This window comes from Equus asinus, chromosome 3 (assembly GCF_041296235.1).
Source record: "Equus asinus isolate D_3611 breed Donkey chromosome 3, EquAss-T2T_v2, whole genome shotgun sequence".
NCBI lineage: Eukaryota > Metazoa > Chordata > Mammalia > Perissodactyla > Equidae > Equus > Equus asinus.
The window spans coordinates 19,667,319-19,694,959 of NC_091792.1; the positions used below are offsets into that span (position 1 = coordinate 19,667,319).

The following is a 27,641-nucleotide window of genomic DNA, read 5'->3' on the forward strand; positions in this document are numbered from 1 at the left end:
AAACTAGGATTACAAAGAAAGGCTTAGAGATTCCATTTGAGCTGCTTTAGAAAATGAATTGAATTTGAATAGAACATTCTAGGAAAAGGATGAGACGAACAAAGACCCACACAAGGGAAATCATAAGGCATAGCAGTGAGTAGACTGGTTTGCCAGGATGGTAAAGGAATGACATATACAAAGATAAAGTGAAAGATCAAGCTGGAAAGCTAAGTCAGGACCACCAAGGAGAGCCGTCGATTCCTGACTAAGGAATTGAATTTTGAGGGAAATATTGAGTCACTGACGGTTCTTTGAGTTGGGGTAAAGAACTGATGGCGGAAGGGGCACAGAGATGAGACTAGTGTACTGGACACCTAACATGTAGTACTAGGCTGTATGACAGATGCTTTACAGACATCCAAAGCAGTAGTTCCCATGTGCTAGTCCATGGGATTTAGAATCGCTGAGTCACTTGTTAAAATCAGAGATGCCTGCGCCCCACCCCAGACCTCCTGAACCAGAATTTATGGGAGTGGGACTCTGTGTTTTTAGTAAGCTCCCTTGTGATTCTGATGTGTAACCAGCCAAACTTGAAAGCATCAGCATAGGCTTAACTCCATGTAGTGAGATCAGGGCTGTGTTATTGGAAGACTAAGCTAGGAGCAGCAGGTGGAATAGTGTAGACACAAGAGAGAATAGAGAGATAAGAAGAACAGTTAGGGACACACACAGGTGTGCAGTGGAGACTTAACTACATTCACAACAATTGGAATAGAATCAAGAGGGGTTGAATTATGATGATGCAGATCTATGTCAAATAGAGAAATTTAAAGAAGTCAGGCAGAACTACCCCTGATTTAAATAGTTTGATTTATATACATTAGTTTTGATTAAATAGATTAAAATTTTAACTCTTTAAGAAAACCAAATAAAGTTTCAATGTTAATCCCAACTCAATACTATCTATAAAAAGAACTATCATATATCTAATGTTTTAATAGTAATTAACCTTTAGAAAGTAAATGGCAATGTTTAATAACTATTGTACTTAAAATGATGGTAACACCATTAGCTTTATTGTAATAATAATGACTAAATTTAATATTTAAAAACTGAAGGATATGGTAATACATATTAATAAAATAGACTTTTTACACTCTGGAAAAATTAAAATAATTGACCTAAGGCATATATTATTTATTTAAAAATAAACCTAGCTGGATTTCCCCTACTAGATTAGTGGTTTTTGATTTATCACTGATTCTTTCAGAAACAAAAAAAATAAAATAAATTGAAAGGTTGGAGTTCTTTCCCTTTGTTTTTTGTGTTTTGAATTTCTGAAATGAGTGTGTTCTTTTCCTCTACAGGAGACTCTTTGTTCATCCCAAACTTCAAGAACTTTACGTCTGTTTTCACGACTCAGTAACAGAAATTGCCATCGAAATGGCTTTTAAATTGTTCTTTGGATTAACCTTGTAGTTGTGTTTTCTTGATGTACGGCAACACTGTGCCTGGAGCATTGAGCAATGGTAGAATTGCTGACATTCATACACAGAGAGATAAAGTTTAGCTTCTTTTCCCTGTTCAGTATTGAACGTAATATTGTTAAATATTGAGATGATATGCTGTTGGATTTGATGCACTAAATCCTGTGTAGTATTGTGAGACTTTTGAAAAGATACTTGATCAAAATATGAAGAAGGGATTGTTAACTTGTTTCCATTTTGGTATATAACATTAATTTATTGACTAGTTTGAAATAATGTGAAGTGCTTTATATAAAATTAATATAGGACATATTTATCTTGGTTAAATGCTCAATTCATTGTATATCTTTCTCAAAACCAATATTGATATCTGGTGAAAGAATCATGAAATTGGGAGGACATGACCAAGTTCTGTAACTAATTAGTGCTGTGACCATGAGCAAGTCTTTGTACCTCTCTGAGCTCAGTGTTCTCTACAAATGAGATGATTGCATTGAAGTTTCTAAAGTCCCTCTTAAGTAAAATGTGCAGGATTTTTTTCCTCTTGCCTGTTGGTCAGTACCTACATTTGTAATGTCCAAGTTCTGCTTCTTTATTAGAGCAAACACTTTTCTTTAGTTTAAGTATTTTAATAGATACCTCACTGTAAGGGAAGAGCGGAGGAATGAAAATTAAACTTATTGTTTTATTTATTTGATTTCCTTTACTCTTTCAGGTCAGCTCTGTTTTGAGTAGGATATATTTTTAAACTGTCCACAAACTTTCATTGTTTCTCTTTTTGTTAAAATTTATTCAGGTATACACACACATTTTATACGGTTCATGGATTTCAGGAAAGTTGTATGTAAATTTTTTTAAAACCTAATCATGTGAAAGACACTGAAAAAGTTGGCTAAAGAAATCCTATAGTGACTTCTTTTGTTAAATACTAATTTTTGCCTTACAAATATAGATCGTTATGTATTGGTTTTCCCAAAAAGGGATGCTTTAATGAGCAATAATTTACTTGAACTTTAGTAGAGAAAGAAAACTAATGGGATGAGAATTTTCTTTGGCTGTGAGAATTTGGTGGATTGAGAGGAAAGAAGAACATAACAAATACCACATATTTGATTGACATTTACCAATGCATTGTCCTGAAGTCTCAGATGCCCCTAAAACTTTACAGTACTGAGTTCTTTCTTCAGGACTTAAGCTTTGGAAGACAAATTATGCCAGCACATCTCAAGCCAGTCTCTGTATTTCCCCTGCGTCAAACATGAGCCCTGCAGCTTAGTCAGAACCAGCTGCAAAACACAGTGGGTGCACCATTTGAAACATTTGGTCTTAGAAACACTGTTATCCCTCTAGCGTCTGCTTAAGAGATTTTCACCCAGGGGTTTAAGATGCAAACCACTGTATTAGTCCCATTAGTGACTTGTGGGCCTTAATTTTGGCATTCAAAGTAGGGCAAGAAACCTTGGTTCTTGAAATGTAAAAAATGCTTGAAATAGCCTCCCCTTAAGATCACAATATTGGTCAAATGGTAGATACTTTACTACTGTCTTAGGACTGCTTATGTACATACAGTCAGGCGCTGCATAACAACGTTTTGGTCAATGATGAACTACATATACAATGGTAGTCCCATAAGATTAGTACCATATAGCCTAGGTCCGTAATAGGCTACACCATCTAGGTTTGTGTAAGTACACTCTATGATGTTTGCATAATGACAAAATCGTCTAATGATGAATTTTTGTCTAAACATATCCCCGTCGTTAAGCGATGCGGGACTGTATATACAGGGTATTAAGGCACTTTGTTTAAAAGTATTTATTAAATGTCTTAAATTTTTTGATATGTCCCCCAAAACACCATGAGCTGTTTTTAATACTGAGAATTATTAATAAATGCAGCTATTGATCAACTTAGATTTTCAAACAGACTGAACTAAGACGGGTTTTATCATAGGGGACTTTTTGTTTCATTTAATGAAATTTTGGTCTGTTGAACTGCTTTCCTCGTGTCAAAGAATCATGAGACCACTGCTCAATAACTGAAATAGAAAGTTATTTTTGTAGCAGACTACTAATCTTCATAAGGGGAAAATCATTTGCTACATTGTGGAGTACACGATAATGTCCATGTTGCAAAGACATTGCATTCTTAAGAAATAAAACCAAACATTACCTTGGTTTTCATCTCTAAATGGATATTGAAGTAAAGCATTGTAAGTAAACTTAGCTGCCAGTTTTTCCAAATATGTTCAGATTCACATCTGAAAGTAGATGAGTCTCATTATTGGACAATAAGTGTCTATCTGCCACTTTATTAAATAAAGGAGTACAGATACCCCAGAGGTATGCTTTAGCAGATACAGAAACATTCTTTCTTTTTTTTTTTTTCTTAAAGATTTTATTTTTTTCTTTTTTCTCCCCAAAGCCCCCGGGTACATAGTTGCATATTTTTTAGTTGTGGGTCCTAGTTGTGGCATATAGGATGCTGCCTCAGCATGGGTTGATGAGCGGTACCATGTCTGCACCAAGGATTCGAACCCTGAGCTGCCGAAGCACAGCCCCTGAACTTAACCACTCGGCCACAGGGCCAGCCCCCAGAAACATTCTTAAGGTGGATTTTATTAGCATCCTGCAAATGTTCCCTTTCACCAAAGACTATTAATGCAAACGATTCTATAACTACCATTTTAAAAAATATCAAGTACTGTCTTATCACCATCATATATTTTTTAGCCCCCAAAATTATATTTTAGGTCAAACTCCCCCCTCCCCTTTCTTTAGCTCTCTCTTTTTTTCGTTTCGTTTTGTCAGGTTAGAGAAGTGTACTCAGCAAGGGAGAGTTTCTTATTTGTGCCAAGGGACTCATGATGATGATTCTCACTGGCAAGATAGTCAATTTGCCGTGCCTGCTTTGTTATATTTCTAATCCAAATAGGAAAAGCTATGAGACCAATTTACTAGGTTTGTCTGCTTTCAACATTCTTAAAAATAATATCTTGAATAATTATTTGTTGTCTATGTGAGTTCCCTCTAAATAGTGCCTGGCACATGTTATGTGCTGTAAAAGTGTCAGCTACTACTGCTACCACCATTTATTATTGTTATTAAATATCCATTGGTTGAAAACCAAGGAGTCAGCTAAATCATACCTGCTTCTGTACCAAATGTTAGAAAGAAGCTGAGAAAAAGTAGTCAGCACTAAACACTTTTGAGAACAAGGATTTATACTTTGGGTATTTTAAGATATATTATTAAATGTTACTAAAACTTTAATCTGTACACTAAACTGTGTGAAAATAATTTAATTTTGTAGAGTTTTATTTCCATATTCTATATAGTTGAAGCTATTTTTATACTGTATGGATAGTTTTTAATAAAGATGGTTTGGAGGTTTGTTTGCAGTTGTGTTGCCTTTTCTTGCACTTGTCCAGCAAATATTTATTAAATTTCTACTCTGCCAGGCACTGTTCTGGATGCCAGGATACAGCAGTGAACCAAATAGCTAAAAATTCCTGCCCTCACAGAGCTTATGTCCCAGTGAGAGAGGCAGACCACAAATAAGACAAATAAGTAAAATATGTTGGTAAAAGCTAAGAGGGAAAAAAAAAAAGCAAAGCAAGAAAAGGGGATATGAAGCATGGGAGAGAGGGTGGGGAGGGAAACGGTTGCTGAAGTGAGGAGGTGAACCAGGCTGATTTCTAAGGAAAGCAGAGTGAACAGCACAAAGGCCCTGAGACTCCATACTTTTAATATCAACATGTAAATCAGTAGAACTTTTTTGTTCCCTAAGTAAGTAAAATGCAATGCAGCAAGTTAAAATAAAGATTTTTCACCCAGTCTATTGAAAAGAGCTGATTCAAAGCTCTTAATAAGGTAAAAAGCTACATTTCTAAGTACTTTCACGTTTGCTGTCTTCTATCAGTAAATGCATGTCAAAAATAACCTTGAGGCTATCATAAAGGAATATGCTATATTGTCAACTGTAAAGTCAAATGTAGGGGTTGAAGAGGAAGGGAGGCAAGAAAGGAAGGAAGAGAAAATTGCTTGAGGAGCAACAGAATACTTGCTTTTCTGTCTTCAGAGATACCTGTGTTCCCTGTGACCAGAGATGGTTCCTTTGCCCTCTCTTGGCACCTTAAAAAGACAGCCTTACCTGCAGTGTGATTCAAGTAATCCTCCCCTTAAATTTCTCCCTGTGTGCTTGTTAATGCTTCAGATTTCCTTAAAGGAGACTGACCCTTTCATTTTTCAGATTTTTGCAGATAAAATGCCAATCATTTCTTGAATTTGCAATAGATTTCACAAAGGATTCTGAAGTCAATGCAATAAGACTTAAAACTTTTTAAGTCTAGGAATAATGACTAACGCCATCACTTCAGAAATATTAATCTGGCAGCAGTACGTACAATGGAGAGAGATTCAGGATGGAAAATCAGTTAGGTCAGATAAGCTGCTATGGAAAGGAAGGTAGCACCAAACGTGGTACCAGTAGGACTTGGCAACTGGTTTTATGTGAGGTAATCAAAATATTAACACCTGCTTTGGAATCCTTCTGGTCTAAATATTTGTTTTTTTACTAGTGACAAGTAGTATTAAAAGTGTTAACAACACTTGATTAAGAAGAAAATTAGAACTTAAAGTTCAAAAAAGTCACTTTTTATTAGGTGACTCGTTTATTAGAAACCATCAAATAAGCTATAAAAATGGGATCAGGAATATATTATATACTACTACAAGAGGGATCGCCAGGATATGTGAACTGAAAAGGTGAGGTGGAAGAAAATAGGGACAGATAATATGTGCAGGATAGATGTGCATGTACTGAGTATTCTTGCCCAAAGGAGTCAAACCTGAATCTGATAAGCCTCCAGATGAGTTCTGAAAGTGTGGTATGGGGGAGCCACAGGTGTCACCAAGACCCGGTCCGGGACTCTGTGAGGTCCAAACTTTCCTTAATACTAAGACATTATTTGCCTGTTTCAGTCTCATTCTCTCATTAGCCTATAGCGGAGTTTTCCAGTGCTACATGGTGTGTGATATTGCAACAGAGGGCAAAAGCAGTCGTGTAAATCCAGCTGTCTTTATAAAGCCAGACATTAAAGAGATTTTCAAAAATATTAAACAAGGCTATTCTCAATACATTGTTGTTTTGTTTTGAATAATAGTTATTTTAAAATGTCATTTGTCATGTGTTATTATTTTAAAGGAATATATTTATCTTTCAACTTCTGAAACAGTAAATATAACAAAAAACCGAAGGTCTTAAATAATTTTTAAGAGTGAAAAGGGGTTCATTTAGAAAATAAAAAAGTTTGTGAACCACTGTTCTAGAATAGGTCATTGATCCTAAACTTTGCACAGTAGAATTCCCTAAGCCCAAGCATTAGTTAAACAAAACAAAACACCACTCCCCATTTCCTTTGAATTTACAGTCTGGATCGGAACCACTGCTTTAGATAGAATTACCAATTTAAATAAAACACAGGAGAAAGAGGAACGTGTTGAATTATGCTATGGGGGTGCAATCAGCAAAACCAGACAGTGAGAAAGTGACAAGACAAAGGACCCCTGGTAAACTAACGGAGCAGAAATCAAAGCCATTTCTAAGGCGAAATGAAAGGGGATCTCTGGGAGCTAAAACTAAATTCGGTTAATCCCACACTGTTGGCTTACTGCTCTATTTCTTCTTTTTTTAAAAGATTTTATTTTTTTCTTTTCCCAAAGCCCCCCAGTACATAGTTGTATATTCTTCGTTGTGGGTCCTTCTAGTTGTGGCATGTGGGACGCTGCCTCAGCGTGATTTGATGAGCAGTGCCATGTCTGCGCCCAGGATTCAAAGCAAGGAAACACTGGGCCACCAGTAGCAGAGCACGTGAACTTAACCACTCGGCCACAGGGCCAGCCCCTGCTCTATTTTATTTCTGGTTGCTAAATACCCTCACACAGAACTAGCTCTCAGGTCCCTTCCTGCATCTTCCCGGCTCAGACCCCACTGCCTCCCGACCCCCCGCCCCGCCCCCCCCCAGCAAGGAAAGCCGGCACCACGCGCCGGAGGGCCACGTGTCGGGAGTCACGTGGCTGGCGCCAGGTGGCGGGAGGCGGTTGGACACGCCTGCGCAGCTCACCAGGGCCTCCGCTCAGGCGCTGTGGTCTCCCGGCATCCTGAGCGCCGCTTTCCCGCCAGGTCGGCACTGAAGCGGTTTTCAGCTTCCCTTGGTCGTCTTTCCCGCGCGCGTTTTGAGCTGCTGCCGCTCATTTTTACGTCCGTCATCCCACCATGCAGCGTGAACCTCCGAGGAGGAAGCCGGAGAAGAAGGCAGAAAAGCGGCTCTTTGACGCCACGTCCTTCGGGAAGGACCTGCTGGCAGGCGGGGTCGCGGCGGCCGTGTCCAAGACGGCGGTGGCGCCCATCGAGCGGGTGAAGCTGCTGCTGCAGGTGCAGGCGTCGTCCAAGCAGATCAGCCCTGAGGCGCAGTACAAAGGCATGGTGGACTGCCTGGTGCGGATTCCCCAGGAGCAGGGTGCGTACGGGCGGCCCGGCGTCCGGCGGCCTTCCCCCCAAAGAGGGTGGGCCGGGAGCCTGCGATTGCGGGCCCCACGGCCCTGTCTGTCGGTGATGAGTTTGTTTCTTCACTTTCGAGAATTCCATTTCGTAAGCAATCGAAGAGGTTGTGCTTGCCCGGGGCCATGAAGGCCTACCTGTGACCGGTCCTGGTGCAGGGAAGACCACCACCTTCTCTTTCTCTAAATTTCTCCTTCGCAGCACGGTTTACACCTTGGTGCCCCTGTGTCTGGCTCAGAAGGAAAGTGGTTGACTTCCCAGGATTGGGGGAGATGCCATTGGGCACTTTGCTGGGTGTTAACAGATGGTTTAAGTTGCGTAAATATTTGTTGAAATAATGCATTTGAGAAGTATTCCAAATATGGAAACACTGGAGCCTCCCAGTACCCTGGTACTTATTCATTGAAAAGTTCTGTTTAATTATTTTTTTCCCTTGCGGTGACATTGGTTTATAACGGCATGTAAATTTCAGGTGTGCATTGTTGTATATTTTGATTCCTGTGTAGATTACATCACGCTCACCACCCAAAGACTAATTACCGTCCATCACCACACACATGTGCCTAGGCACCCCTTTCATCCTCTTCCCTCCGCCTTCCTCTCTGGTAACCACCAATCCAATCTCCGTTGCTATGTGTTTGTATGTGGTTTTTATCTTCTACTTATGAGTGAGATCATATGGTATTTGACTTTCTCCCTCTGACTTAGTTCACTTAGCATAATACCCTCAAGGTCCATCCATCTTGTCACAAATGGCCGGATTTCATCATTTCTTATGGCTGAGTAGTATTCTGTTGTGTATATATACCACATGTTCTTTATCCATTCGTCCCTTCATGGGCACCTAGGTTGCTTCCAGGTCTTGGCTGTTGTGAATAATGCTGCAGTGAACATAGGGGTGTATGTATCTTTCTGCATTCATGTTTTCATGTTCTATGGAAAAATACCCAGCAGTGGAATAGCTGGATCATATAGTAGACTAGTCTTAATTTTTTGAGGACTCTCCATATGTTTTCCGTAGTGGCTGCACCAGTTTGCACTCCCACCAGCAGTGTATGAGGGTTCCCTTCTCTCCACATCCTCTCCAACACTTACTGTTTCCTGTCTTGTTAATTTTAGCCATTCTGATGGGAGTGAGGTGATATCTCACTGTAGTTTATTTTTATTTATTTTTTTGAGATTGGGACCTGAGCTAACATCTGTAGCCAATCTTATTTTTTTTAGTTTATTTTTCTGCTGCTGCTTGTCCCCGAAGGCCCCCCCCCCACCCCCCTGTACATGGTTGTATATTCTAGTTGTAGGTCCTTCTGGTTGTGCTATGTGGGACGCCGCCTCAGCATGGCTTGACAAGTTGTGCCATGTCCCTGCCCAGGATCCAAAATTGCAAAACCCTTGGCCACCCAAGTGGAGTGTGTGAACTTAACCACTCGGCTTGGCCTGCCCCACTCATTGTAGTTTTGATTTGCATTTCCCTCATAGTTAATGATGTTGAACATCTTTCATGTGCCTGTTGGCCATCTGTATATCTTCTTTGAAGAAATGTCTGTTCAGATCTTTTGCTCATTTTCTAATTGGGTTGTTAGTTTTGTTGTTTGTTGAGATGTATGAATTCTTTATATATTTTGGGTATTAACCCCTTATCAGATATATGGATTGCAAATATCTTCTCCCAGTTGTTAGGTTGTCTTTTCGTCTTGTTTATAGTTTCCTTTGCTGTGCAGAAGCTTTTTAGTTTGATGTAGTCCCATTTTTTTTGTTTTTTCTATTGTTTCCCTTGCCCAGTCAGACATGGTACTTTTAAATATGCTGCTAAGACCAGTGTTGAAGAGTGTACTGCCTATGTTTTCTTCTAGAAGTCTAGTGATTTGAAGTCTTATGTTCAAGTCTTTAATCCATTTTGAGTTAATTTTTTGTATATCTTGTAAGATAATGATCTACTTTCATTCTTTTGCATGTGGCTGTCCAGTTTTCCCAACACCATTTATTGAAGAGACTCCTTTCTCCATTGTATGTTCTTGGCTCCCTTGTTGAAAATTAGCTGTCCATAAAAGTGTGGATTTATTTCTGGGCTCTTGATTCTGTTCCATTGATCTGTGTATCTGTTTTTGTGCCAGTACCATGCTGTTTTGGTTACTATAGTTTTGTTGTATATTTTGAAATCAGGGAGCGTGGTACCCTCCAGCTTCGTTCTTTTTTCTCAGGATTCCTTTGGCTATTTGGGGTCTTCTGTTGTTCCATATAAATTTTAGAATTCCTTGTTCCATTTCTGTGAAAAATGTTGTTGGAACTTTGATAGGGATTGCATTGAATCTGTAGATTGCTTTAGGAAGTATGGACATTTTAACCATGTTAATTCTTCCAATCCAAGAGCACAGAACATCTTCCCATTTTTTTTGTGTTTTCTTTAATTTCTTTCACAATTTTCGGTGTACAGATCTTTCACCTCTTTGGTTAAGTTTATTCCTAGGTATTTTATTCTTTTTGTTGCAATTGTAAATGGGATTATATTCTTAATTTCTCTTTCTGCTACTTTGTTGTTAGTGTATAAAAACCCAACCGATATTTGTATGTTGATTTTGTATCCTGCAACTTGACTGTATTCATTTATCATTTCTAAAAGTTTTTTGTTGGATTCTTCAGGGTCTCTAAATATAAAATCATGTCATCTGCAAGTAGTGACAGTTTCACTTCTTCCTTTCCAATTTGGATCACTTTTATTTCTTTTTCTTTCCTGATTGCTGTGGCTAAGACTTCCAATACTCTGTTAAATAAGAGTGGTGAAAGTGGACATCCTTGTCTAGTTCCTGTTCTTAGAGGGATAGCTTTCTTGTTTTCCTGCATTGAAAATGATATTAGCTGTGGGTTTGTCATATATGGCCTTGATTATGTCAAGGCACTTTCCTCTACACCCATTTTATTCAGAGTTTTTACCATAAATGGATGCTGTATCTTGTCAAATGCTTTCTCTGCATCTAGTGAGATGATCATGTAATTTTTATTCTTGATTTTGTTAATACACTGTATGACATTGATTTATGGATGTTGAACCATCCCTGCATCCCTGGAATAAATCTCACTTGATCATGGTGTATCATCTTTTTCATGTATTGTTGTGTTCCATTTACTAGTGTTTTGTTGAGGATTTTCGCATTCATGTTCATCAGTGATATTGGCCTGTAATTTTCTTTTTTTGTGATGTCTTTGTCAGGTTTTGGTATCAGGGTAATGTTGGCTTCATAGAATGAGTCAGGAAGCTTCTCCTCCTCATCAGTTTTTTGCAAGAGTTTGAGAAGGATAGGTATTAAGTCTTCTTTCAGTGTTTGGTAGAACTCACCAGGAAAGCCATCTGGTCCTGAACTTTTATTTTTTAGGAGGTTTTTGGTTACTGTTTCGATCTCCTTACTGGTGATTGGTCTATTCAAATTCTCTACTACTTCTTCAGTCAGTTTTGGAAGCTTGTATGATTCTAAGAATTTATCTGTTTTTTCTAGATTATCCAATTTGTTGGCGTATAGCTTTTCATAGCATTCTCTTATAATCTTTTGTATTTCTGAGGTGTTCATTGTAATTTCTCCTCTTTCATTTCTGATTCTATTTATTTGAACCTTGTCTCTTTTTTTCTTGGTGAGTCTAGCTAAAGGTTTGTCAGTTTTGTTTATCTTTTCAAAGAACCAGCTGTTGGTTTCATTGATTTTTTCTTTTTTTTTTTTTTTTTAGTCTCTATTTTGTTTATTTCTGCTCTGGTTTTTGTTATTTCCTTCCTTCTGCTGATTTGGGGCTTTGTTTGTTCTTCTTTTTCCAGTTCTGTTAGGTGCACTGTTAGATTGTTTATTTGGGATTTTTCTTGTTGGGGTAGGCCTGAATTGCTATAAACTTACCTCTTAGAACTGCTTTTACTGTATCCCAAAGACTTTGGCTTGTCGTGTTTTCATTTTCATTTGTCTACAGGAATTTTTTGATTTCTCCTTTGATTTCTTTATTGACCCAATCGTTGTTCATTAGCATTTTGTCTAATCTCCACATTTTTGTGGCTTTTCTGATTTTCTTCCTGTAGTTGATTTCTAGTTTCATACCTTTGTGGTCAGAAAAGATGGTTGGTATTATTTCGATCTTCTTAATTTTTTTGAGACTTGTTTTGTGGCCTAATATATGATCAATCCTGGAGAATGTTCCATGTACGTTTGACAAGAATGTGTATTCTGCGGTTTTGGGATGGAATGTTCTATTTATATCTAATATATATCTACTAAGTCCATCTGGTCTAGTGTTTCCATTTAAGGCCGATGTTTCCTTATTGGTCTGTTTGGATGATCTATCCATTGGTGTAAGTAGAGTGTTAAAGTCCCCTACTGGGTCCAGCCCAGTGGTGCAGCTGTTAAGTTTGCATATTCTGCTTCGGCGGCCCAGAGTTCGCCAGTTTGGATCCCGGTGCAGACATGGCACCACTTGGCAAGCCATGCTGTGGCAGGCATCCCACATATAAAGTAGAGGAAGATGGGCATGGATGTTAGCTCAGGGACAGTCTTCCTTAGCAAAAAAAAAAAAAAGAGGAGGATTAGCAGCAGATGTTAGCTCAGGGCTAATCTTCCTCAAATAAAGTTTCCTACTATTATTGTGTTACTGTATATTTCTCCTTTTATGTCTGTTAATAATTGCTTTATATATTTAGGTGCTCATATGTTGGATGCATAGATATTTACAAGTGTTATATCCTCTTGTTGGATTGTTCCGTTTATCATGTAGTGCCCTTCTTTGTCTCTTGTTACAGTTTTTGTTTTAAAGTCTATTTTATCTGATAGAAATGTTGCTACCCCACCTTTCTTTTCTTTGCCATTTGCATGGAGTATCTTTTTCCATCCCTTCACTTTCAGTTTGTGAGTGTCTTTAGATCTGAAGTGTGTCTCTTGTATGCAGCATATATATGGGTCTTGTTTTTTCATCCAATTGGCCACCCTCTGCCTTTTGATTGGAGCATTTAGTTCATTGACATTTAAAGTAGCTATTGATAAATGTGTACATATTGCCGTTTTCTTACTTTTTTTCTGGGTGTTTTAGTACTTTCATCTTCTCTTGCTCTCTTCCCTTATGGTTTAATGGCTTTCTTTAGTATTATGTTTGCGTTCCTTTGTCTTAATTATCTGTGTATTTATTGTAAGTTTCTGATTTGTGACTGCCATGAGGTTCATATATAATAATCTATATATATATAGCCGTCTATACTGAGTTGACAGTCTCTTTAGTTTGACCTCTTTCTAAAAGCTCTCCTCTTTTACACCCCTCCTCCCACATTTTATGTTTTTGGTGTCGTATTAACTTCTTATTTTGTGTGTGTGTATCCATTACCTTCTTATCATTGAAATAGGTAATTTTAGTACCTTTGTCTTTTGACTTCCATATTATCTTCATTGGTGGTTGATTTGCTACCTTTACTGTATTTTTGCCTTTACCAGTGATTTTATTGCCTTTTTTTTTTGGATAATTTTCTTATTTATCCTCTTCTCTTTCCTACTTAAATAAGTCCCTTGGCATTTCCTGTAAAACTGGTTTTTTGGTGATAAACTCCTTTAATTTTTGCTTGTCTGGGAAACACTTTATGTTTCCTCCTATTCTGAATGATAACCTTGCAGAGCAGAGTATTCTTGGCTGTAGATTTTTTCCTTTCAGCACTTTAAAAATTTTGTGCCACTCCCTTCTAGCCTGTAAGGTTTCAGCTGACAAGTCAGCTGATAGCCTTATTGGGTTTCCTTTGTATGTCACTTGTTGCCTTTCTCTTGCAGCTTTTAGGATTCTCTCTTTATCTTTAATTTTGGACATTTTAATTGAAGTGTGTGTTGGTGTAGGCCTCTTTGGGTTTATCTTGTTTGGTTTTCTCTGTGCTTCCTGTACTTGAATGTTTGTTTCCTTCCTTTGGTTAGGAAAGTTTTTCAGCTATCATTTCTTCAAATAGATTCTCTGCCCCTTTGTCTTTCTCTTCTCCTTCTGAGACACCTATAGTGCGAATGTTAGTGTGCTTGATGTTGTCCCAGAGTGCCCTTAGACTGTTCTCATTCTTTTTAATTCTTTTTTCTTTTATCTGTTCAACTTAGGTGATTTCCTCTAGTCTTTTGTCCAGCTTGCTAATGCGTTCTTCTGTATCATCTACTTTGCTGTTTGAGTCCCTCTTCTGAATTTTTCATTTCCAGTATTGTATTCTTCATTTCTGATAAGTTCTTTTTCATATTTTCCCATTCTTTGTTGACATTCTCACTGAGTTCATCCATTCTTCACCCAAGATCATTGAGCATCCTTATGACTTTTTGTTTGAACTCTCAGGTAGATTGTTTATTTCTGCTTCATTTAGTTCTTTTTCTGGGGTTTTGTCCTCTTCCCTTGCTTGGAACATACTCCTTTGCCTCCTCATTTTGCCTCTTTCTCTTTGCTTATATCTGTGTATTAGGTAGGTCAGCTATGTCTCCTGATCTTGGAGAAGTGGCCTTATGTAAGAGATGCCTTTTGAGGCCCAGCAGTGTGTTCCCTCTTGTCACCAGTTCTAAATATTCCAGGAGTGACCCTTGTGTGGGCTACTTGTGTCCTTCTGTTGTGACAGGGTTGCTCTTGCTTCAGGTGCTCAGGGAGTCTAGGCTGTCCCCCTGGCTGGCTGACTGTAATTCTCTGCTGTCTGTGGCTGCTATGGACCCTTCTGTCACTTTATTGGGTTTGGGGAACCCCAGCACAGTTGGCTGCAAGGTCTAAGAGCACATTACTATTGCAGTTTTTCTCTTAAGTGAGTAGACCTCCAGCCTGGCTGGTTGCTAGGCTCAGGGCTTACAATTGCTGTAGGCCTCTGGCCTGCAATGCTGTTATCAGCTCTCTCAGGATTGGAGCTGAGTGGGGAGCACCCAATTGTTTCAGGCTTTGGAAGGTGGGGCCAATCCCCTATGTGGCTGTTTTTGAAGCACACGTTTTCTGTTGCTGATAAGCCCCACAGCCCACAAGTCCACACACACCATCACCACTTTCCTGGCCCATGCACATGTCCTGGCCCCCTGGAGCCTACCCAGATGCTCCACCAACACCCCACCCACTCCATCACTTGTCACGCATGGCCTGCACCCCAGAGGCAGACCACTCACCTGCCTGCAGAGGTTCCCCACTCAGATTATGCAGGCCCAGAAGTTGCCTGAGGCCTGGCTGTTGTGTGGGGCCAGTCCCTAGGGCAGGCTGCCTGCCCTGGCTGAGGTGGATTAAATCAGGTGCTCTAGTGGATGGGGCAGACTGGGCTTACAGGCCAGGGGAAGAACTCCAATGGCATCTGCCAGCATCTGTGTCAGCATGCCTGTATTAAGTCAAAATAATGGCTGCTACCAATGTCTTAGTCCCTGGAGAGGTCTCATGTCTCACCGAGATGCACCCAGAACCTGTCAAGTGAGTCTCTTTTCACCAAAGGACTGTGTACCTTTCTTTCTGGTGATTTTAGGTTGCTTTCTGAAATTTGTGAATTTCTGCAGGGGCCCTTTAAGAGCTGACTTTTTTCCGCTTATGTACGATAGCTTTTCTGGGGATATTCCCGGTTGTAGTTAATAGCCAGCAAAGCCAGATATTATGAGACTCGTCTCAGTTGTGCTGAGTCTGAAGGATGCTTATTGCAGTAATGTGCCCCCATTCAGGTACCCTGCTCCTCCAGGGAAGGATGTGTACCCTAGGGTTGCTCCTGGGTGGCTGTGAAGCTCCGTGGCTTATAAAGGTGGATTTTTCCTCTCCAGAAGGAATTTCTGCTTCTTCCACCTCAGTCAGGACTGTCCCTGTTGCAGGGGTTCTTTTTTATCCAGTTTTCAGTTGTCTCTCAGGGGTAATTGTTCCAAGAATAGTTGTAGCTTGTTTGTGATCATGGGAGGAGGTGAGTTCAGAGTCTGCCTACACCTCAACTTGACACCAACCTCTGTTTAATTCTTGAGAACTGCTGAAGACCAAGGCTGCAACTAAAGAGGCACTCACCTCTGCACAAATTTGAGGGGGGGCTCCAAAAAACTCAATAAATGCAAATAATAGTTTAATGCAGTATTTTTAAAAATCAAAATTAATGTGAAAAATCCAAGATGAGCAAAATATGAAAATTTTAACTACAGGCAGGATCAGTATTACCAGCTTTTCTTTTTGCATCAGGCCCTCTCTTTATTTATAATTTTGATGTTTTTGTTGATTGTGGAATTTTTTCCATTAATATTTAAATGATTTCAAGGAATAAATTATGAAAGTGCTTTATAAACCATTAAATACCCTCCTGTTGCAGAATGGCTCATAAGTTAGGTAAGTGGATAAGAGGATAAATTTCTCAGAAATTTTCTATAACCTACCCATTAGTTGGATTCAATTGAAAACTCTATACAAACTTTAAAAAGGAAATAGATCTGTTTATTGTGTATTCTGGAGAAGGAGTGAAGTGGCTCCACTCCAGTGCAGTCCTTTCTTCCACTTCTAAGTCTAGGGCAGGTTACTCTCCCATAACAAGCCTTCTGTCCCTAGGGATGTGGTTACCACTCTTCTTGACCTTTTGGGTGGGCTACTTAGGGTTGAGGGATAGACTCTTAAGGCATGGTCTAAACTGTGAAGTTAGAGTGCCCATCTGGGAGCTGACTCACATCTTTCACAGTGAGTGGTTTACGTCTCCTCACTTGCATTTATTTTCTCAGAGCAACTTTCCCATTTCCCCCAAGGTTTTTACAGGAAAAGTAGGAAACTGTCTCTCCTTGACTTATATTCTAAGACCTCTTCAGAGAAGTACGGGCCTCTTTATTACTAGCTAATCTGCTTTACATATTTAGTCAGGTAAAGTTAGATATTTTGGTCAGATTTTGCTGACGAGTGCTATTTTCTTTTTCTTTTCTTTTTTTTTAAGATTGGCACCTGAGCTAAACTGTTGCCAATCTTCTTTTTTTTTTTTTCTGCTTTTTCTCCCCAAATCCCTCCGGTACATAGTTGTATATTTTAGTGGTGGGTCCTTCTAGTTGTGGCATGTGGGACGCCGCCTCAACGTGGCCTGATGAGCGGTGCCATGTCCGCACCCATGAGCCAAACCAGTGAAACCCTGGGTTGCCAAAGCAGAGCATGTGAACTTAACCACTTGGCCACAGAGCCAGCCCCTAATTTTTTTTATATTTTAAATGTTTTTTTTGTAATATTTAAACCTAAACATATTCAGTATGGCTCTTGTAAATTGAGATCTTTCTGAACAGTATTCCACTCCCTGCTTTCTTTACGTTCCAAGATGAGAAGATCATAAGCAGAACTTTAAGATGCTTTCTATTCTTATATACAAGGCCTAAGAATACACCATGGTATATCCTATGCTAAGAGTAATTCACAACAGGGATAACATTGCCATCTAGGGGCATTTTTGGAAATTTGTGGGGAATTGTTTGTTTAGCACAGAGAGGGGTGTAATCCTTAATTGCAAAGATATAAAAGGCAAAAGCCAGGGATGGTAAACATCCTGCTTGCTATACGTGGCCAGTCCTACATAACGAAGACTTATCCTGCAGCCAGAATGACTCAGATCTCCCACTGGACTTTCATGTAGCAATAAAATCTGTTTATGATTATCTAAGCCTAGATCCTAACTCTGATTTACTTATAAATACCAACTGTCTGGAGCATAGTTCTAGCACACACTTGTTTCCATTAATGCAGCTGCCATGTAAGCGGAGGGAAGGTTGTACTTTGCTTTGTTCAGAGTTTTACTGAGAGTTGTTCATCATTGTAAAAACTCATGTCAGTGACTCTGCTTGTGGTATTTAGTCACCACATATATCACCTGCATTTGTAACTTGAATTCATGATGGTTATACATATATATGTAGAAATGTATTTATTAAGCCCTTTTTCAAAATGTCAATGTGTATCTTATGTATAACTGGTTCATTATAAGTAGAAGCAAGCATCTGACTATTATATCTATGGTGTGGTCATGCCTTACCAGTTTACTAATTAAAATACATATTTTATTATAAATTCTTTTATTTTCTCTTTCTATATGGCAATGAGGGCATTATATTGATTTTTTTTAAAAGATTTTATTTTTCCTTTTTCTCCCAAAGCCCCCTGGTGCATAGTTGGGTATTTTTAGTTTTGGGTCCTTCTAGTTGTGGCATGTGGGATGCTTCTTCAGCATGGCTTGATGAGCTGTGCCATGTCGGTGCCCAGGATTCTAACCAGTGAAACCCTGGGCCACTGAAGCGGAGTGAGCAAACTTAACCACTCGGCCACAGGGCCAGCCCCATATTGATTTTTTTTTAATTGGTGAAGAGGTGATTGTCGTTGAATTCTATTTCTATATAATAAAGGAAGCATTGTAAAATATTTATATAGAGGCCTTAATTCAGGTAAGGTTTAGAATCACCATGCTAGATCATTCTGGAACTTTACTTGGCAATCAAATTCTGAGATTGTTATTATCTGGAATTTACCTTCTGTCTCTTTTTTGAAAGTCAAGACACGTCCCCATCTCAACTGTTCTGCAGTTTCACTTATTTTTCATGTTTGCTCTAATTTTACTTAGAACTTTTCCTTTCTTTAGGCAACATGCAATGAGCCTGAGAGACATGAACTCAGAAAGCACAACTAGGTGCTCTCTCACTATCTTATCTCATCTCTGCTTTCTTTCCACCCTAGGAATAGAGCTCTTTATTCTTGCCCTGAACATAGCTTTAAACATCTATTCAGGTATCTAATACTTTTTATAAGCTTTCCTTGGCTTATAAAAGCTTCTAGATTTATCCTGTCTGATGCTATTCTTAAAGGTTTACTCTAGTCTTTAGTTGGTTTTGTAACCTTCCACCTTTTATATGTACTTCTATTGAATACTGTTTAAACTTTCATTACACACATAATGCCCATAATAACCATATTATAGTTTATGTTTGCTCAATTTAATGGATTTATAGAGACAAGACTATGAATATGTGAAATTATCAAGAAGATTATGTGAAATATAGATTCATGTACACTGTTCTTAAGAATGAACCTCACCCTAAGGGTACCTTGACATAATAGCAAATGATGGTATAAAAGCATCGTGATTAGCAAGATACCTGAAAATATTGTCTTCTAACTATTCAAATAAATGCTCAATTATGCTCTAATATCTACTAGCTAGAAGTTTTCCTTGACCACCTCTAAGTAGCCTTTCATCATTCTCCGTCTCCATATACTATTTTTGTTCTTATGACCACCTGACATATTTATATAGTTCTTATGGCCGCCTGACATATTTATTTGTTCATTGTCTTTCTCCCTGGCCTCTCTCCCTCAAAATTTAAGCTCCATAAGACTAAGAACTTTGTTCCTAGTGCTATCCCCAGCAGGTCTGCTATGCAGTAGATATCAAATAAAAGGTTTTTACGTCAAGGACCTTTACGTCATCCTTCAATTTCTATTTTGGGTATGTTTTACAAATGTACAGAATGAGAGTAGTATAGTGGCAAAGGTATATAATTTATTTTTTTAATATATACATATTTGAGAGTCATACTTACATATTTTTTTCGCTGATAGGCATACTGTCAAAACATGTTGGAACCCACCAGTCTAGAATATATACCCAAACATGCCTGGCATTCCCATTCTTGGCTAGTAAGTTGACAAGTAAATGGCCCAGTAACTTTTTCTTATTTTCCCATCAGTTCTATTTTAATTCTTATTTATTTTCTCAGAATTAAGTTCAGAGTATGTTTTTCTAACCCTTAAATTTCAAAGAGATTATTTTTTCTTAGCAGTTAAGTCAAAAACTTAGATATTCTGCTATTAGCAGAGGAAGATACCACAATCACTGTTTTTCCCTACCAATTTTGTGATTATATATTAGGTAGCTGTCCTTTTATTCTGTGACTAGACAGTCAAAATACTCCTGCATTTGCGTCACTCTTTCTTTTGCCTGGTTTTATTCTGACCAAAAATACTACTGTTTTTATCCAGAATGGATTTTTATATAGAGGCAGTAGGGATTTAATAGCTCTAGGTCTAGAGTCAGATCTGGAATCGAGTCCCAGCCTTTCCCTTACCTTGTGACCTTGAACAGTTTTTATTTAACCTTTCTCGCCCTCAGTTTCCTCAGTTGTATAGTGGGTATAATAATAGGACCTACCTGATATGGTCATTGTGAGCATTAAACAAGAGAATTCCTGTAAAATATTCAACCACATGTCTAGTGCATAGTTAGTGCTCAGTAAATTTTAACTCTTTAATCATTATGTATGTGTTCTTAAATTTACAAACATGTATTCCTGCTGTTCATTTGTAAATGAGTGTATGGGATAAACTTGCATTACATGTAGAGTAGACTTGTAATCTCTGAGAGAACCTACAGAGGACATAGAGTACCAAAGTATAGTTGAATAAAACCGTGAAACCTGGCCCCCAGAAATATTTCTGTAGAAAATGCATTCAAAATTCCACTTTCAGCTTCCTCCCCCTTTGCATTCTTACCAGGGACATTGGATCTCCTAAAAGCATGGTACAGCAGTGAGATGCAAAGATGGGAATAAGAATAAATTTTTTAAGTGTGTTCTAAGGAAAAAGAGGTTAAAACAAGGCTTCTTAACCTGACATCTGTAGCTTTGGGGAATCTATGAATTCTGTGAAATATATGCAAAAGTATTTTATGTATGCGAGATTACATTTTTTTCAGACATAACCCATTAAGAGCTCCAAGTTTTCCTCTTATACTTCTAGAGATTTACTTGTTTCTAGATTTTCATTGAGACACTGACATTTGTTTTGATGAATCCTCTAGGTTTTTTTATGCAAATATGATTTTGCTACAAGGAACAGATTCTTTAGCCAACTCTAGCAAACTCCTTTAGTCATAAATCTGGCATTCTGTCATGGTCTCATGTCAATTTCCAGATGTCTTTGTCATCAGAATCTTCTATTTATATTTAGTACATTAGCCAAAGTTATAAACCTTACACTGCTCTTATATATGACACTTTTTGTGACATAAATGCTAATTCAGTACTATAATCATAATTACAGAATTATAACTAGCAGCTCATAATCTGAAACTCATAATATCTCAGTACCATCCAACTAAATTAACTGTTTCCAAAATGACTGTTAATATTTAAGAGCCTTGTATAAAATGGAAATTCTATTACCTTTTTGATATATGACATTCTTCTGAACTCGGTTCTTTTTTTTTTAAAACCAATGATGATTTCAACTTAAATCCCATTTGATTAGATGGGTAACTTTCTAGCCAAAATATTCTTCTTGATCCTTTTAAGATTGACTTTCTCCTCTGCCAGTAATCTGTCAATTTGTTAATATATTGTGTTACTATAAACCATGGTCTGGGAAATCAATCTTATTCTTCAATATCATTTACAGAGTCATATTTCACTAAATTTCTCTTCCATGGTCTGACCTCTGAGAAGATACAGATGCTTACCTGTGTTCTTAAATGTGTTTATTGACTATGAAGAACTTAGAAATCACTAAAAATACCTTTAAAAATTAGATGCAGTAACCTCTCTCAGTAATTTACTGTGGCCAAAACTAGCAAGAAATATTCCTCTGTAATTTTCTTACATTTCTCACATTTTAAGATTTTTATTTTGCTTCCATTAAAGAAAAACAGTTGACTTTTCTTAATATAGAAAATATTCACGTGATTAAAGTATTTATGGAAAAGTATTGTAGTTAAGGGACTGAATCGTTGAGCCAGATTGCTTAGGTTTGAATTCCAGCTCTACAATTTTCTGACCAGGTGATCTTGGGCAAGTTACTTAACTTCCTCTGCCTTAGAAGTTGTTTCTAACTTATTTCCTCATGTTTAGAATGGAGAGACCATGCAAAGCAAAATCACAATGAGATTATGAATGGCTTTATCAAAAAGACAAGTCGTCTTGGTGAAGATGTGAAGAAAAGGGAACACTCGTACACTGTTGGTGGGAATGTAAATTGGTGCAGCAGCTATGGAAAACGTTATGGAGGTTCCTCAAAAAATTAAAAATAGAACTACCATATGATCCAGCAATTCTACTTCTGGGTATTTATTCAAGGAAAATGAACAGTATTTTGAAAAGATATGCACTTCTGTGTTCATTGCACCATTATTTATAATAGCCAAGATATGGAAGCAACATGAGTGTCCATCAATAGATGAATGGATAAAGAAGATGTGGTGTATATATAGACAATGGAATATTACTCAGCCATAAAAAAGAATGAAATCTTGCCACTTGCAACAAGATGGATGGACCTAGAGGGTATTATGCTAAGTGAAGTAAGTCAGACAGAGAAAGACAAATACCACATGATTTCACTTATATGTGGAATCTGAAAAAACAAAACAAACGAACAAACAAACTCATAGGTACAAAGAACAAACTGGTCATCAACAGAGGGGAGAAAGGTAGGGGTAAGGGTGAAATAGGTGAAGAGGATTAAGAGGTGCAAATTTCCAGTTATAAATAAGTCACAAGAATGTAACGTACAGCATTGGAATATAGTCAATAATATTTTAATAACTTTATGTGTGACAGATGGTCACTAGACTTGTGGTGATCATTTCATAATGTATGTAAATGTCAGATCACTGTTGTACACCTGACACTAATGTAGTATCGTATGTCAGCCATACTTCAGAAAAAAAATAATAAACCAAGTCACATAACCAAAACAAAACAAAAATAAAATAGAGAGACTAATAGTACCTACCTCATGGGTGATTGTGAGGATTAAATGAATAAAAAACAGTTCCTAGAAATTAGTATTGTTGTTTCTGTTAATATTGCCTCAAAAATTTTTATATTAACAGTTTTTTAAATAGAGTTTTATTTACTGTACTTTAATAATTTTAGGACTTTTCTAAGATTTGTTTCTCCAGAAACCCAAACCTGGAGTAGAGCTTTGGAGTCAGCAGATTTTATTCTAAATCCTGGTTTGGCTAAAACCATGTTTTTAGACAGTTTTTAAACTTTTTAAACTTTCAGTTTGTGCATGTATAAGATGTGTACTATAGGAGAACCTACATCATAAGCATAACGTGATGATTAAATGAAATATAGATATGAAGCTTTTGCCATTGCCTGGCACATCTTTAAATGCTCAGGAAGTGGTAGCTATTACCATTCCATGTTAAATGCCCTCTTATGAGCTGTGAGTACTGAGAAAGTTATTTCTTGGCTGTTAAATGTGATTCTTAATTGTCTTTGTGTGACTGCTTTATATTCAGCTTGCGATTAACCAAGATTCTGTGTTTTTTTCCACAGAGTATACTTACTTAATAAACATCTTTCCCTCTGTATACTTACCTAATCTGACTCTCACTTTCTGAGCACCGGCCTAGTCAACTGAGATGATTTTCATTTTGAGTCTTTATCTTTCAAAGACTGATTCTGGGTATTCTCCAAACTGAGACTAGAAGTATCCTATTCAGAGTAGCAGGGTCAAACCATTTGACAATTTGCAATCTAGTAAATACAGCTAAGGCTGCTGAAGAGCTCGCCTATTGTATTCTAGGGCAACTCTGGATTATAAAGGCAGCTGTGAGTTATAAGGGTAACACAATGACTGAATTGTAAGGATTGGAGTCCATGGAGATTTGAAGTAGGAAGATTATTGACCTCGAAAATTTCCTCCAGTCTCTCCATCAGACCTCTGGAGACTGCTTTGAGTTGTAAATTAATCCCTTTTCTGGCTAGGTTCCAGACCATAAAGATAAGGATGCTTTAGACTCTTTCATCCCTTTCTCATTCTCCTAAGTATGTATACAAACCAATTTTATTCTACCAGCCTTATCACCATAGGAATTGTATATGATGATTTGAAACTGAGGCTAAGGTTTACTAGCTTCTTTGACAAATGTTAATGAGCTCTGTTTTTCTACTAGTAAAGAGCCATATATTCAACTGATAATATTTTCCATAGATTTTCAGGTATTCAAGGCTTTTTATTGGAAATTAGCAAAATTGGAATGGGGTACTTGGAGTTAACACTGCCTTTTTTCTTCAGTGGAGACACACATAAACTTTATTTTTTCTCATGAGAAAGGGTATAAGTTTTAGATACTTCAAATAGATAAGTTTGTTAAAACTATTCTGGGAATTATTTAATAATACGATTTAAGTTTATATTTAGTATGTTTTCTTTTGTAGGTTTCTTCAGTTATTGGCGTGGCAATTTGGCAAATGTTATTCGATATTTTCCGACACAAGCTCTAAACTTTGCTTTTAAGGACAAATACAAACAGCTTTTCATGTCTGGAGTTAATAAAGAAAAACAGGTAAGTATATTTTAATATCTCTAAAATTTTCTAAGAAATAGATTTGTCTTACATGTGATGTTTTATTTGGTGAGGAAGTGCTCAAGTGGTAGAAAATAATTAAAACACAGTAACTGTTAACATAATAGGTAATAAGTTATAGAAATTATATATGAAAAGCAGAATTATATGAACTTTGACAAGTTTCTCTAAGCCTCTTGACACACTTTTAATAACTAAAGAATCTTTTGTCTCAAGGCAATATTTCTCTGAATAAATATTAATTTTAATTAATTTACATTTTGTTATCAGTATTCTACTGCACTAGGAAAATCCAGCATTTTATCTACTTTTATTAAGCAAAAAAAGTGGTCAGAAGATGTATTCCTGCCACTGAGATAATTTATTCCCTAAAGAAGAAATTGTTTCTTCTTTATGAGTAAGGATCTCTTTTACTGAGATTAAAGAGCATAGGAAGATCAGGTCAAGCAAAACAGGAAAACGATAAATTTAAGTTAGAGAATTCTCTTTTTTTATTGCAAAAGTGGTTTTTCTTTTCAAGGTAATCACTCCCTTGGTTACAAAATCTCGGTTTCAAAATTTCCTTCTCGTATGAACTATATGTCATTTGTCCTGGTCTCTGCTTTTTTTAATTTTTATTTTTTTAAAGATTGGCATCTGAGCTAACATCTGTTGCCAGTCATTTTTTTTTCTTCTCCCCAAAGTCCCCCAGTACATAGTTGTATATTCTAGCTGTAGGTCCTTCTGGCTCTGCTATGTGGGACACCATCTCAGCATGGCTTGATGAGTCGTGCTAGGTGTGTGCCCAGGATCCAAACTGGCGAAACCCTGGGTAACCAAAGTGGAGCACACAAACTCAACTACTCCGCCACAGGGCCAGCCCCCAGTTCTGGTCTGTGTGTTGTTGCCTCCATGTACACTGTACCACCTACGTTACTCTCAAGGTCTTCCCTTCACTCTTATGAAGTCTATTCCCCTTCTTTCTCTTTTTCTCTTCCCTTCAACCAACCAACCAACCAACCAAGCTGTCCTAGCAGGTTCTTGAAAAGCAACTGTTTGTGGAATGTTTCTTTGTTGCTCTCTTTAATTTCCTTTTATACCATTTATTGCCTTTTTTTGACAATTTATATTTCATTAACAAATGTTTATTGACTGCTTTCCACTGTATGTAATGAAGTGGGCGGTATAAAGGTAATGAGGAAAATTCTTTAGACTTAGAATCAGAAGATCTGGATTTGGATCCTGGCACTCTGCTTATTTAGCCTTGTGAGTTTTTGGAAGTCACCTCTCTGATCCTTAGTTTCCTCATCTGAAAATTGGATATAATACCTACTTCATAGTTTTATTGTGAGATTTAGATGAGATTACATGTAAAGTGCTTATCATAATGCTGTGCTTTATGGTAGGCACTCAAAAAATGTTCCTGTCGTCTTTAGCAGACAACTCTAATAATTGGAACTTCTCTTGACTCAGAACCTGTGTCAGACCCTAAGACCACCTTCACATTCAGTGATTCACTAGGACTCAGAGAACTCAGAAAAGCTATTATACTCATTACAGCAAAAGGATATAGATTAAAATCAGCAAAGGGAAAAGAACAGAATCCAGGAAAAACTAGCTACAAGCTTCCAGTTGTCCTCTCCTAGTAAAATCACATGGACAGCACTTAATTCTCCCAGCAATGATGTGGGACAACACATATGATATGTTGCTGAACAGGGTTGCTCACCTGAGCCTTTGTGTCCAGAGTTTTGCAGGGAGTCAGTTTCATGGGCATGGCATGTGACAGACCTTTAACCTCTTAGTCTCCAGCCACTACCCCTCTTCCCCAAGAGGTCAGACTGATACAGTTTAGCCCAAAGCCACAAGCAGAAAAAAACAGTTTTCTACTGTAAGTCACATGTAGGCATAAACTGCCTGGAGTGGCCCAAAGCCTCAGGCATAGAAAGATGCCCTTATCAGGTAGGATATTCCAAGGGCTCAGAGGTTATCTTGAAGGAACTGATCAAGGGCCAGTCCTGAATATCTTTTCTGTATGTGCAGGGTTTGGACAATGCAAGCCTGCTGAGTGGACCCTTTATTGAACACTTCCTATCCCACATCCCAAAAAGATAATTCCTATAAGACTAAGCTAAATGGAACAATTAACTCTAGAATTAGCCAGAATTTCTATGGTACTAACATCTATTCCTAGCAGTGTAAATAATATGGCTCTAAAAATTTTAAGTTAACTTTGATCCTTGCTAAAAATCTGTAATAAATTTCAAATTAGTAGGGCCTGAGGTAAAAACATTTTTAGTGTGCCTATAAAGAACATACTGTCTTATTTATAATGTAAAGGTATTCAGTCACAATTAATAGTGTAGTATTTAAATATATATTATTTACTAAATGTGGATACTAATACCCTTATTTTTCTGCCATTGGGTATCAAAATTTTATCCTATATCTGTCCTCCCCCAACAAAACAGTGAAGAAAATATTTTTGGGCTTTTTTTACCTGATCTTAAAAGAGGCAGAGAAGATAGAAAAAACAAATACCATACGTGAGTTTAAAAGTGATTGATCTACCACAATGAGATATCACCACAGACCTATCAGAATGCTAAAATAGTGACAACACCAACTTTTGACAAGGATGCAGAGAAGCTGAATCATTCTTACATTGCTGTTGGGAGTGTAAAAGTATACTGCTGCTCTAGAAAAAGAGTATGACAGTATCTTACAACTAAACATGGGCTTATCATACAACCCAGAAGTTTTACTGTTGGGTGTTTATCCTAGAGAATGAAAACTTATGTTCACACTAAAACCAATGTACACAATGTTCACAGAAGCTTGTTTTATAGTAGACAAAAATCTGGAAATAACCCAGATGTCCTTCAGCAGGTGAGTGGCTAAACAATCTATGGTGCATTACACCATGGAATATTACTCAGCAATAAAGAGGAACAAACTTTTGATTAAAAAAAATGTATGATTCTACTTAGGTACCTAGAGTGGGAAAATTCATAGAGATAGAAAGTAGAATAGAGGTTACCAGGGGCTTGAGGGAGAGGAGATGGGGAGTTGTTATTTTAATGGGTACAAAGTTTCTATTTAGGATATGAAAAAGTTTTGGAAATAGGTAGTAGTGATGTTCATACAGTATCGTGAATGTACTTAATATCACTGAATTATACATTTAAAAATGGCTAAAAGGGTACATTTTTTTTAATGTATATTTTACCGCAACTTTTTAAAAAAGAACAAATTTTTTATACATGGCAGCAACTTTGGATGCTAAGTGAAAAAAAGCCAATCTCGAGTCATTTGCTTTCTGATTCTGTTTGTATAACATTCTTGAAAGG

The 27,641-nt window shown here is 37.5% G+C and overlaps 2 protein-coding genes across 7 annotated transcripts in view; both read left to right on the forward strand.

Annotated features, from left to right (window-relative positions):
• The window catches only part of INTU (inturned planar cell polarity protein), an 81,817-nt gene extending 76,949 nt beyond the window's left edge, over positions 1–4,868 (forward strand). For 2 of the 6 annotated variants that reach the window (XM_070504725.1, XM_014839203.3), the window contains exon 16: positions 1,350–4,867. In XM_070504725.1, the coding sequence (XP_070360826.1) occupies positions 1,350–1,461 (112 nt within the window). In that variant the 3' untranslated portion in view covers positions 1,462–4,867. Of the gene's footprint in view, positions 1–1,349 lie in introns of all 6 variants that reach the window. The other 4 variants (XM_070504727.1, XM_070504728.1, XM_070504726.1 and 1 more) reach the window with 2 other exon arrangements.
• A 2,877-nt stretch (positions 4,869–7,745) lies between these two features.
• Positions 7,746–27,641, forward strand: part of SLC25A31 (solute carrier family 25 member 31) — a 32,971-nt gene continuing 13,075 nt past the window's right edge. The window contains exons 1-2 of the mRNA XM_014839204.3: positions 7,746–7,989; positions 24,164–24,291. Of these exons, the coding sequence (XP_014694690.1) occupies positions 7,746–7,989; positions 24,164–24,291 (372 nt within the window). The remainder of the gene's footprint in view (positions 7,990–24,163; positions 24,292–27,641) is intronic.